Source organism: Rhinolophus sinicus, chromosome 4, assembly GCF_057876585.1.
Source record: "Rhinolophus sinicus isolate RSI-liver-muscle chromosome 4, RSI-T2T, whole genome shotgun sequence".
Taxonomy (NCBI): Eukaryota; Metazoa; Chordata; class Mammalia; order Chiroptera; family Rhinolophidae; genus Rhinolophus; species Rhinolophus sinicus.
The window spans coordinates 78,207,710-78,221,145 of NC_142504.1; the positions used below are offsets into that span (position 1 = coordinate 78,207,710).

Sequence of the window (13,436 nt, forward strand, 5' to 3'; positions counted from 1 at the left end):
AAACATTCTTTTATGTTAATTCTTTGACAATATATATAATTGATATATATCTTTGACAATATATATAATATGATATATAAAATCATTCTTTAGAATATGTTCCTGGAAGTATAGTTATTGAGGCAATGGGGGTGGATATTTTTAAGCATCTTTGTAAATTACCTCCAGAAAAATTGTAAGCATTCCTAATTCTACCTGCAATATAGGAGCATGCCATTTATTTGCTTTTACTAAATGATCTTTATGGCTTTACATCCACTAACTGCTGTTAGTACCATATGTGACTGGATTGTCAATATGTGCCATTTTGAAGAACTTCAGGTTGTTTGAATATAAAAGGTCACAGAAGTGTTGGAATATTTTTGATCCTTCTCTGTGATTGCCCTTATTGTACTCTTAGAAGCAATCCATTTATAGGCATATAGTTTAAGAGAAAACAAGGCATAGAAAAATCATTCTAATGCTATATATTTACAAACAGCATATGCAATATTTTATGTCATGTTCACTTTTGTATCTGTGGTGCTTAGCAACAGTTCCTGGCACACCGATATTAATATTTGTGTAATGAGTAAACATGATTATATAAATGAATGAATGAATGAATGAATTTATAGTAAATAACCTAATTTGACTTTGCTAAGTTGTTGACAACCACTTAGAACATTTTAAAAGGTGCTACCACTAGGGGTTGTGGGAAATGATTTTCTCATTTTACTGCTTGCGATGAATAGGTGTTGAGTGTCTTTTATGTGTATGTTTACATGAGTGAAAGCAATAATTTAGAGAAAAAGCCAGGGGCCCCTCTCATTCGTCCTTATTTAATGTTCTCTGTCAATTTGGTGGGAGTTCTTTTAGCAGTAGCTAATGGGATTAAAGGATATTCAAATTATCAATGAACACAACTTGCTATATTGACATCTTCTTTTTATTTATAAAAGACCTGAAAACAACTACTATTTCCCGGATTTGCATCATATGAAGTATGAGATTGAAGATGGCACTGCACCTAACGGAAGACAACTTCGGTTTGGATATGATCCTCGGGAGTTTCCTGAATTTAGCTGGAGAGGATACGCTCAGATGACCTCTGTACAGGTATGTAGCCAGTAGGAAACAGCTTCGTGGCAGAGTAGCCCATATACTTACCCACAGCTTTCTCAGTCCCTGCAAAAGAAAAACTGTCTCCAAAACTGATTCTAGGATTCTTTTCCTCCAGAATATGGATGGAACTCGGGGTAGGGTTGGATTTTAGCTGATAAGCATATATATTGATTTTACAGTTTATTGTTACTTTAATTTGGTCATCACACCAGAAAATAAAAGGATTAAAGAAATATGGTGCTTATCTCTGGAGACTTTTTTATAAGAAATTTTCCAAACAAGATTAGGCTCTATTTTAACATGAGAGACATTTTTCTTTAAAGTCATTTATGAAGAATAAAAATAAGTTGACTTAAATAATTCCAATAAAGCTTGTGTGGCTAATTTTTGACTTTTTTTTTTTTTTTTCTTTTTAAAGCTCTGAATTAGTATTTGAATAGAAACTAAGATAAATGAGGAGTTTTAGGCAGTGTTATTTCATTTTTGTTCCCCACATTTCTCTTTTCCTTCATTCTTCTCTGCTGTATCCATCTCTCTTGGCTTTGTATTGGAATACTTAAGGATTTTACACTTTATTTGTTTACCTTTAGAACTTAATATATACAATGAAACATTTCTGTGTAGTCATTGAGTAGTTTTGTTCTCAAAATTTCTCTCTGGGGTTGGCCTCTTCAAGCTGTGTTTCTCAGTGGAGAAATTCAGAATAAAAGAGGCAAACTGATGACCATGGTAACTCAATATATGTCCTTAGCAGATCCAGGTTAAGTACTAGCTATTTCTATCTCATTTAGCCCTTAGAGAAACTGGGACTTGTTTGCAGTTCCCTTGGAGCCTCCACTGATTCTAACGCTGCTTCTTGCTTGGCCAAAATCCCCATCCAGGCTGCCTTTTCCAAGCAGTACTTAGGATGTTAAGACACCTCACTGATTTCTCTTTCTCCTCAAATACAGAAATTCAGTTTATTTAGTTCCCCGATCTTACTTCATTATTCATAAAAAAGCAGTGGATCCCACTGAGTCAAAACAGGATGTGAATGAGTGCTCAGTCAAGGTATATACCTTCCCACAGATGTTTAGGGTTTGAGAAATAGCTGGTTAACACAAAGGAATGAATTTCTAATGGTGAATTTTTTTGTAAGTATTTTTAAGCAGAGGACCTTGGTGGTGTTCTTCAAATCACCAATAACTTTACACAACTCCTGATACAGTTTTGCATTTTTATTTTCCAACTTGGAAGTAACACTTCAAGATGAACTTAGTCAAATTGAGAGAGCCAGCTGGAGTTCCTCAGATGGGTCAGCTAAGCTCCTGCTCCCACATCAGGGATCCCACTCAAAGTCAGTCTTTATTGTTACAGATGTGTCATTCAACAAAAGTCCCCTTCATATTTAACCAAAGGAGCTGGGGGAGAAACCAGAAGAACCACTAAGTTGGAAATTTTCAAGTCTCATCAACTTTCCTTGGACCACAGCTGGACTTGAACATGTAGTCTGAAGTTCAGAATTAAAATAGTCTACTTTTTCCTTTAAGATCATGGCTTAGCAGCACTAGAGCATTGTGTGAGCACCAGGGGTCTGGGGACCAACAGGAGCACCCCCCTCCCGCCCCCCCCCCCCCCGCTCCCGCTCCCCCCACCCCTCCATACACACACAGCTCCAAAAGCCCACATTCTTTCTGGATCGGGATTGACACAAATTTCATATAACTTAGTGAGCATATTTTAGTTACACACAGACTTTATCACTAATGTGTTTGGGGTCTATAACCTTTCCTTAGCCACCATTAGTTTCTGTGACCATTTCGAATTTTATGTATGTGAAGTGGACCCTGGAGTAGTCTCTCTGGGGAGGTGCTGGTGTTAAATAATACACATCCTTTCTTTCTCTTCCACCTTTTTATTTCTCCCAGCCAGGGGTGGTTGCCTCTGTCCCCGTGGCTTTCCCTAACTAGTCCAGCTATATTCTGCTCTGTCTGCTTGATTACAAAAAGATCAAAAGAGGATCTCAGTTGCTGAGGGAGTGTAACTTTAATTGTAAGTGATTTTATTTTATTGTTAGGCCTGCCTGTTTCCATCTTCCACATAGTTGCTTGGTGCTTGTCGTATGGGTATTTGTGTGTATGTGTGTGTGTGTACACTACCAGCCTAGTAGTGAATCTTGAATAAAGTCACTTTTTGGCTAACATTTCTTTTAACCAGTTGTCTCTTCTATATTTTATGGCTTTTGGTATTTTTCAGAATGAAATAAGGATCATGTTGAATGTGGGGAAGTCAAGTCTCTCTTTGTTTCATGCTATTTTGAGATATATTAACCCAGGAACTGAAGCGGTATCTGGCCATGTAACTATTTATCCATCCTGGGCTAAAGCAGGTAGGTCAATTTTCAAGCCTCTTTTGGATTTAGAAATGATTAATTAATGAAACATTTTCTCCAGTTTTCACAGGTCACCACCTTAGAAAGTGTTATGCCTGGTTACACCTGATTAGGACAGCGCTCTAGGTGCCCGGTCCTGTGCCACCCTTTCAATCTTTAAACATTCTGCTTACTTAAATTTCGCTATTAAATTTATAATTAACTACCTTTTAAAAATCTATATAATAACCTGTGTACCTTGGCTGAACTCCATGGGTTATGATGTCACCACAGGGCAAAGCTAATTTATAACTCATTCATGGAAAAGTGGGTGTCACCTTTGCGGCTTCCTGCCCTAAATTCTCCCATTGTTTTAGGCAAACCAAATAGTTCAAGGAGAAATGAGTGAGAATAGGAATTTTTAAGATGAATGCTGTAAAGCATGAAACCTAACAGAGTTCCAGAGAGAGAAATTTCAGGGGTGAGGGATTCCTGAGGGCTGAGGAGAAGAAGCACAATCAGAGGGCAAATCTTAGCACAGAGAAGCTAGGAAGTCTGCTCCCCAAGGAGTTAGGGGTTCTGCCAGTCCTGGAAACAGATTCCAGGAAGCACTAGGAATCCCACAAGAATACAAAATGGCACCAATGGAGATTTAATTTTTGATAGAAATTTAAACATCTGTGTTTAGCATCCACAGCAGAGTCAGACTTGGGGGAAGAAATGACGCACCCGAGTTATGTGAGCCAAGCTCATGAGGCTGCAGGTGGATTAATAACCAATAAGAAGAACTAGCAGCCTTGCTTTTTCATTTACAGAGGACTTGGGCATCCATTTTCTGACATGATAAGAACTTTGTGAACTAAAGAGGGTTGAAGGGGAAACAGAACTGAGAGGTACAGTAAATTGCCTAAGCACATGGCTGGCCTTTGTAGACAAGTCCCAGGCTTCAGAGCCCAAACTCTTTTTAATAGACCGTACATGACAGTTCCATCAGCAATTTGCTCTGTTTACTCAGACGGTTGGAGCATATTTTAGGTTGTTTTCTCATGGGACTCCATTCCTAAGCCCCCATGTCTGAGTCAGGAGCCCCCATTATGTATTCCTGTGGTAAGCTCTGCATCCTCCCAGATGCTACTGTCCATGCTGTACTGTATTCTCCTGTTTTCTGGTCTCTAACTCCTCACCTCCCCTGTCCTGTTGGGCAGCAAAGGCAATGCGGCTGTGTTCACTGCCTCTTTCCCAGAACCTAGTTCTAGGCCTAATACTTAGTGGGCCATAGATATTTTTAGAACAGGAGAGTAATACAAGGAGTACTACAATGTTTGGAGTAAACATCTCTTCTGAAGAAAGAGTTTCAATTGGACACAGATGTTTGCTTGTTTCTGAACCTTCTACAAAAGGTTTTCTATTTGTTTAATGCAAAAGAAAACATTTTGGATCCCGAAAACAAACAGAAAACCAAAACATTTTCTTTTTTTTCAAAATTTCTATTAGTTTTAGCTTTTTAAAAAAATTATGAATCTATTTTTTCAGTTACAGTTGACGTTCAATATTATTTTATATTAGTTTCAGGTATACAACATAGTGGTTAGACACGTATATAATTTATACATTGGTCACCCTGATAAGTCTACTACCCACTTGGCACCATACATAGTTATTACAATATTATTGACTATATTTTTTATGCTGTATTTTCATGCCCATGACTATTTTGTAACTACCAATTTGTATTTCTTAATCCTTTCACCTTTTTCACCCAGCCCCGAACCCTGCTCACCTCTGGCAAGCATCAGTTTGTTCTCTGGATTTATGAGTCTTTTTCTGTTTTGTTTGTTCATTTATTTTGTTCTTTAGATTCAACATATAATTGAGATCATGTGGTATTTGTCCTCAGTCTGACTTATTTCACTTAGCATAATACCCTCTAGGTCCATCCATGTTATTGCAAATGGTAAGATTTCATACTTTCTTATGGCTGAGTAATATTCCATTGTATATATGTACCACCTCTTCTTTATCCCATTGTCTATTGATAGGCACATAGGTTGGTTCTGTATCTTACCTATTGTAAATAGTGCTACAGTGAACATAGGAGTGCATATGTCTTTTCAATTATTGTTTTTCATTTCTTTGGATAAATATCCAGAAGTAGAATTGCTGAGTCATGAGGTAGTTTTATTTTTAAATTTTGAGGAACCTCCAAATTGTTTTCCATAGTGGCTGTACCAATTTGCAATCCCACCAACAGTACACAAAAGTGTTCCCTTTTCTTTGCCTCCTCACCAACACTTGTTGTTTGTTGATTTATTGATGATGGCCATTCTGACAAGTGTGAGGTGATAGCTCACTGTGGTTTTAATTTGCATTTCTCTGATCATTAGTGATGTTGAGCATCTTTTCGTGTGCCTATTGGGCATCTGCATGTCGTCTTTGAAGAAATGTCTATTCAGGTCCTCTGCCCATTTTTAAATTGGATTGTTAGTTCTTTTGGTGTTGAGTTGTGTAATTTCTTCATAAAATTTGGATATTAACCCATTATCAGATATATCATTGGTGAATATCTTCTCCTATTCAGTAGGATGTCTTTTCATTTTGTTGGTGGTTTTCCTTGCTGTGCAAAAACTTCTTGTTTGATGAAGTCCCATTTATTTGTTTTTTCTTTTGTTTCCCGTGCCTGAGGAGATATATCAGAAAAAAAAATATTACTAAGAGCAATGCCAGAAAGTTTGCTGCCTATGTTTTGTTCTAGGACTTTTATGGTTTTAGGTCTTACATTTAAATCTCTAATCCATTTTGAGTTTATTCTCGTAAATGGTGTAAGAAGGTGGTCCAGTTTCATTTTTTGCATATATATCTGTTCCCTTTGTCCAACACCATTTATTGAATAGACTGCCTTTACCTCACTATATATTCTTGCCTCCTTTGTCATAGATTAAATGACCGTATAGGTATGGGTTTATTTCAGGGCTCTTTATTCTGTTCCATTGATCTATGTGTCTGTTTTAATGCCCATACCATGTTGTTTTGATTATTATAGACTCGTAGTACAGTTTGATATCAGGAAGCACACTACCACCAATCTTATTCTTCTTTCTCAAGATTGCTGTCGCTATTCAGGATCTTTTGTAGTTCCATATAAATTTTAAGATTATTTGTCTCTAGTTCTGTGAAAAATGGGATTGCATTGAATCTATAGATCCTTTGGGTAATATGGACATTTTAACAATGTTAATTCTTCTATCCATGAACACGGTATATACTCCCATTTATTTATATCTTCTTTAATTTCTTTCTTAAGTGTGTTATAGTTTTCTAAGTACAGGTCTTTTACCTCCTTGGTTAAATTTATTTTTAGATATTTTATTTTATTCATTTTTTTGATGCCAATGTAAATGGGATTGTTTTCTTAATTTCTCTTTCTGGTAGTTCATTATTGGTGTCTAAAAATGCAACCAATTTCTGAATATTGATTTTGTATCCTGCTACTTTACTGTATTCATTTATCAGTTCTAATAGTTTCTTGGTGGAATCTTTAGGGTTCTTTCTATATAGTATCATGTCATCTGCAAGTAATGACAGTTTTTCTTCTACCTGTCCCATTTGGATGCCTTTTATTTCTTTTTCTTGTGTTGTCACTGTCACTAGAACTTCCAATACTGTGTTGAATAAAACTGGTGATAGTAGTGGGCATCCTTGTCCTGTGCCTGATCTTAAGGGGAACACTTTTAGCTTTTCCCTGTTGTGTATGATGTGAGCTGCGGGTTTGCTGTATATGGCCTTTATTATGTTGAGGTATGTATGTTCAAGTCTTACTTTGCTGAGAATTTTTATCATAAATGAATGCTGGTTCAAACATCATTTCTGCATCTATTGATATGATCATATGAATTTTATCTTTCATTATCTTTTTATGCTCTATCATGTTAATTGATTTGTGGATATTGAACCAGCTTTGCATCCCAGGATTAAATCCCACTTGATCATGGTGTATGATCTTTTTAATGTATTGTTGAATTCAGTTTGCTAAATTTTATTGAGGATTTTTGTATCTATGTTCATCAGGGATATTGGAATATAATTTTCTTTCTTCTTCCTTCCTTCCTTCCTTCTTTCCTTCCTTCCTTCCTTCCTTCCTTCCTTCCTTCCTTCCTTCCTTCCTTTCTTTCTTGTAATATTTTTGGTTTTGGAATCACCTTGTTTAGGACTCTGTGCTTCCTGGGCTTATATGTATATTTCCTTTACCAAGTTTTGGAATTTTCCCATCATTATTGCTTGAAATATGTTTTAAATTCCTTGCTCTCTTTCTTCTACTTCTGGTACCCCTGTGATGTGAATTTTGGGACACTTGATGTTGTCCCAAAAAACTATCCTCATTTTTTGGATTCCTTTTTCTTTTTGCTGTTCTGATTGAGGGTTTTCTGCTACTTTCTCTTCCAAATCACTGCTTTTATCCTCTGCTTCATTTAATCTATTGTTGATTCCTTCTATTGTATTCTTTGTTTCAGTTATTGCATTCTTCATATCTGAATGGTTCTTTTTTTATGTTTTCTATCTCCATTTTTATATTTCCTATCTCTTTGTTGAAGTTCTCACTAAGTTCCTTAAGCATCCTTATAACCAGTGTTTGGAACTCTGCCTCTGGTAGATTGTGTGTCTGCATTTTGTTTAATTATTTTTCTGGAGCTTTGTTCTGTTCTTTTATTTGGGACATATTTATTTGTCTCCCCATTTTGGCTGCCTCTCTGTGGTTGTTTCTATGTATTAGGTAGAGTTGCTATGTCTCCTATGTCTCCTGCTATTCTTAGTAGAATGGCCTTATGTAGTAGGTGTCATGTGGGACCCAGGGCATAGTCTCCCTGGTTATCTGAGTTGGGTACTCCAGATATATTCCTTGTGTAGGTGGTGTGTGCCCTCCTGTTGTAGTTGAGCCTTGGTTGCTGTTTGCACATCAATGGCAGGAATTGACCCTCAGGCTGATTGGCTGTGAGGACTGGCCATGACTATAGTGGAGGAGCTGTGGTGCAGGGACTGACCCTATGGTGCAGGATTCACTTTAGCAGGGCTTTGGCACAAGCCCAGTCTGCCCTTTGGGTGTGACACCCTCAGAGGTGGATGGGTGGTGCTCCTGCCAGGTCTGCAGCTGGCCACAAGGCATACTGCCCCTGGAGCCTCCTGGGAGGGACCCAACCACAGGCCAAGTTCAGCTGCAGCCTGTGCCCTGCCTGGAACCACCTGGCATGAGCCACAAAGCAATTTGCAGCTGGCCCCCATCCACGCTGGGCTCAGTTGTGCCTGGATGAGGCCAAGCCTTCAATCAAGGCTGGCTGCTGCCAATGCTGGAGTTGGGGCAGCTTATCAAAAAGTATAGAACATACCAAAACCAGATGCTGCTTGTTTGGGGTTTGCGAACTTTTGAGAGATTTTTAGCAAATCTGTAGCATGAGCCAAGACAGGCCATTTGTATGGAAAAGCCACTGGAAGTGGTTTGGGTGTGTCCTGAAGTTGCATGGGGCAGGGTCTCAGGGAATCACCAAGGTTGGGAAGGGGGAGGGCTCAACAAAGAAACAGTGGGTTCTGCCAGCACTTCTGTCTGGGAGGAAGTTGCTGCTGTAGCCCTTGCTCTGGATTCAGACAATTCAGTTCCTCCCCATATGTCCCTGGTGACTTTTGAGCTGCTTCCCCAGTGCTGGAGCTCGGACAGAGTGGGTCCTTCAGTGAGTAGTCCATAAATGGGCCCTTTAAAAGGATAACCTGGGACTCCAGCAGCCCTGTCTCACGTAGCCACAATCTCCACTGGTTTTCATAGCCAAAAGTTGTGGGGACTTCTTTTCCTGGCACTGGAACCATGGGTTGGTGAACCTGGCATGGATTCCCCTCACTTCTAACATGGGACCTCTGCAGCCGATATTCCTCCTGATTTTTAACTGTGGGACCAGTCTGTTCTGCATCTCTGCACCTCCTACCAATCTCGATGTGGTTTCTTCCGTATATCTTTAGTTGTAGGACTTCCAATATTCAGCTAGACTTCAGGCAATTTTCAATGATGGTTGTTCTGTAGTTTTGTTATAATTTTGATGTGGTTGTTAGAAGAGGCAAGCACAGTGTTTACCTACTCCACTATCTTGACCAAAAAAAAAAAAAAAAAAACTCTAACATTTCTTGTAATACTGGTTTGATGGTAATGAACTCCTTTAACTTTTTCTTGTCTGGGAAGCTCTTTATCGCTCCTTAAATTTTAAATGATAGCCTTGCTGGGTAGAGTAGTTTTGGTTGTAGGTCCTTGCTTTTCATCACTTTGAATATTTTGTACCAATCCCTTCTGGCCTGCAAAGTTTCTGTTGAGAAATCAGCTGACAATCTCTCTCATGGGAGCTGCCTTTTAACTAGTTGCCTTTCTCTTGTTGCTTTTAAGATTCTCTCTTTGTCTTTAACCTTTGATATTTTAATTATGATGTGTCTTGGTGTGAGCCTCTTTGGGTTCATCTTGTTTAAGACTCTCTGTGCTTCCTGGACGTGTATGTCTATTTCCTTTGCCAGGTTAGGAAAGTTTTCAGTCATTATTTCTTCAAATAGGTTTTCAATTCCATGCTCTCTCTCTTCTCCTTCTCAGACCCCTGTGATGTTGTTATGCTTGATGTTGTCCCAGAGGTCTCTTAGACTATCCTCATTTTGCAAAATTCTCTTTTCTGTTTGCTGTTGCAATTGGGTGTTTTCTGCTGCCTTGTCTTCCAAACCACTGATTTGATCCTTTGCTTCATCTAATCTGCTATTGATTGCTTCTAGTGCATTCTTTGTTTCAGTTATTGTATTCTTCATTTCTGGTGGTTGTTTTTTATGGTTATAGTCTTGCTATCTCTTTGTTGAAGTTCTCACTAAGTTTCTTGAACATCCTTATACTATTCTTTTGAACTCTGTGTTTTGTAGATTGCTTGCCTATGTTTCATTTAGTTCTTTTTCTGGAGTTTTCTTTCCTGTTGTTTTATTTGGGACATATTTCTTTGTTTCCTTATTTTGGCTGCCTCTATATGTTTCTTTCTATGTATTTGGTAGATCTGCTACGTCTCCCAGTGTTGGCCGGGTGGCCTTATGTAGTAGGTGTCCTGTGGGGCCCAGTGGCACAGTCTCCCTGGTCACCTACTCCAGGTGCTCCAGGTATGTCCCCTTTGTGGGTTGTGTGTGCCCTCCTGTTATAGTTGAGCCTTGATTGCTGTTGGCATGTTGGTGGGTGGGATTGACCTTCATACTTACTGGCAGTGGGGTTTGGCCATGTCCACAGCTTACAGGCTGCTGTGGGGGGGGCTTACCCCCAGGAGTGGGATTTGCCCCAGTGGGCTTTGGTGCCTGCTGAGACCTACAGTTTCATTTTTTTTTTTTTTAAATAAATAACACCTAAGATCCGGGGCTGGGACCTGGTTCAGGTGGGTGGAATGTAGGGTTTCCCAGGAAGGTTAACAGGGTACTGTTGGAGCCTGCAGGGCACACTTCGTGGCTTCAGGTAAATGCGGAGAAGTAAGCACAGGTCCAGATGGAGGGGCGTGGAGAGCAAAACTTTTTCTTATTTCAAAATGAATGCATGTTCTTCAAAAGAAATTAAAAATTTTGAATTACATGTAAATAAAATGGAAAATACTTAATATCTTATGTAATATATTGAATACTTAAAGACCACAGGAGCAAATAACTCCAACTCCCCCATCAAGGAACTCATCTGTGACACTTTGTACATTTCCTTCCAGGTTTTCTTCCATGCCCTTTTTTAAAACATTGTTGAAATTATACTTGACCTTCAGTTTTTTTATTCTGCTTCATAAACTTCCCCCATGTCATTGAATGGCCCTGCATGATCCCACCACACAGTTATACCATAAGTTGCTTAATCTTTCCTCCACTGTTAGATAGTGAAGGCATTTCCACTTTTTTGTTCTGTTTACTGTCATGCAGCAGTGAGAATCTTTACCCATAAGTTTCTATCTACATTTTAGAACACTTCCACAGGATAGATTTTAAAAGTGGAATCACCAGGCCGATTGGTAAGAAAGTTTTTAAGAGCTCAGAAATTGTCAAAATGGTTTCCAGAAAAGTGGTACTAATTCCCCTTCTACCTGAGTGTTCCTACATTGCTTGTTTCATGTTCAACATGTCATATTACCACTAAAGATCTCTGCTAATTTGATAGGTGAAAATTATATTGTTCTTGAAAAAATGATGTTCTTATTTTCAATTTTCATTTACTTGGGTACTAGTGATATTGAGTGTTTATTGTGTATTACCATGTTTCCCCAAAAATATGACCTAGCTGGACCATTAGCTCTAATGCGTCTTTTGGAGCATTAATTACTATAAGACCTGGTATTGTATTATATTAAATAATATTATATTATATTATATTATATTATATTATATTATATTATACCCTGTCTTATATTATAGTAAAAATAAGACTGGGTCTTATATTAATTTTTGCTCCAAAAGACACATTAGAGCTTATTTTGGGGAAAACACAGTATCTATTTTCTTCTTCCTTGTGAATTATCATTACATTTCTTTTGGCAATTAAAAAAATTTGTCAAGAATTTTTCTAAGCAGTTTACATGTATTACTATGCTTAATCATTTAACAAATAAAAAGTGACACACAATCCCAGCATAGATAGCTACTGCTAACATTTCATTAATATCTTTCTAGTCTGTCTTCTACATATGCTTATGCACCCATACAATTTTAAAAAATAAGATCAGTACATATGATCAGTAAGCTACCCTATACTTTTTCAGATGTAAACTGAATGTCTGAAACTGATTATCTAAAATCCTAATACTGACTGCTAGAAAAATGCCCTAAGCAATTCTTTTTATTTCTGATAGGTGTTGCTCAGAGCAAAGAGATCATCTTCCTGCCAAGTAAGGAGCCAGCCTTTGTCACCGTCCCTGGACATGGTTTTGCAGAGCCATTTTCACTTGCACCAGGGACATGGATTGCTTGCATTAAGGCAGAGGGAGTCCTCCTGGTAAGAGATAGTTCTTATTGGAGCTTCTTCTCCTCTTGGAGCTGGTCCCATCCACAGTGAACCACAGTGACTATAAGATATCAAAATCATAGCTGGTTCCCTTTTAGACACAGGAACCTACGGTGACATTTGCCCTCACTTGACATAATGACATAGGAACCAACTTAAAATATTTTTTATAGTACTCCATCCAGCTTCTCACAGACAAAAATCACACCAAATTATAACTCGTAATGATTTTGAAGTTATCAAAATAAATGCAAAATCTTAACGAGCATATATCCCAGACTTTCAAAAGTTTCTTTGGAATTTTTCATCGTGAACCAGAAGGGCATCTATGAGATCAGCCTCTCTGAGAATTGTGCTGAGTAAATCAGAAGAAACTAGAGGAAGCGAAGATTCTAAAATCAGTGATGTTCTTGGTGGTAGAAAGAGAAGGAACAGACTGGAGGAACCAAGGCTTCATAGTGATACTCTTCCTGCCTTCTATCTTAAATGTAGGCAATAATGTCACCAAATAGATTGCCAGTGACAAAGAACTCTTCATCAAGAGAAAGGCTGTGTCCTTGAACCTTAATAGAATAGACAGAAAGCCATGAGGAGTTGAAGGAATGAAAAATGCTATCTGAGACACCCTTCTCGGATGTCTGCTTTTGTTTCTAGCAAGATCTTTTCAAAATAAAGTCTGGCAATAGTTGGTTTCATTCACTAAGAGAGGAAAACAAAACTTCCTTTTGGTGTAGCCCCTTTGATTGGCTATGTTAGCAAATTTTAGGCAAGTCCCTGACTCCAAGCCTGCCTCAGTTGCTTCTTTTTTATGATGCTTACCCTTATAGGTCCTTCCAAATCTGGGATCTTATAAAGATAATGTGAAGATTTATGTTCTTCATTCAGTCCCTGTTTTTCTTGCATCTTCTTGGTAGAAAGTTTTGTTGCTTTAAGAAAGTTTAAGAATGTTTCATAGATGCTAGA

At 38.1% G+C, this 13,436-nt stretch overlaps 1 protein-coding gene across 1 annotated transcript in view; it reads left to right on the top strand.

The window, feature by feature from the left end:
• LAMA3 (laminin subunit alpha 3) overlaps window positions 1-13,436 on the top strand; it is a 264,040-nt gene that overhangs the window by 127,540 nt on the left and 123,064 nt on the right. The window contains exons 19-21 of the mRNA XM_088797937.1: window positions 942-1,098; window positions 3,340-3,472; window positions 12,322-12,464. Coding sequence (XP_088654063.1) covers window positions 942-1,098; window positions 3,340-3,472; window positions 12,322-12,464 — 433 coding nt within the window. The remainder of the gene's footprint in view (window positions 1-941; window positions 1,099-3,339; window positions 3,473-12,321; window positions 12,465-13,436) is intronic.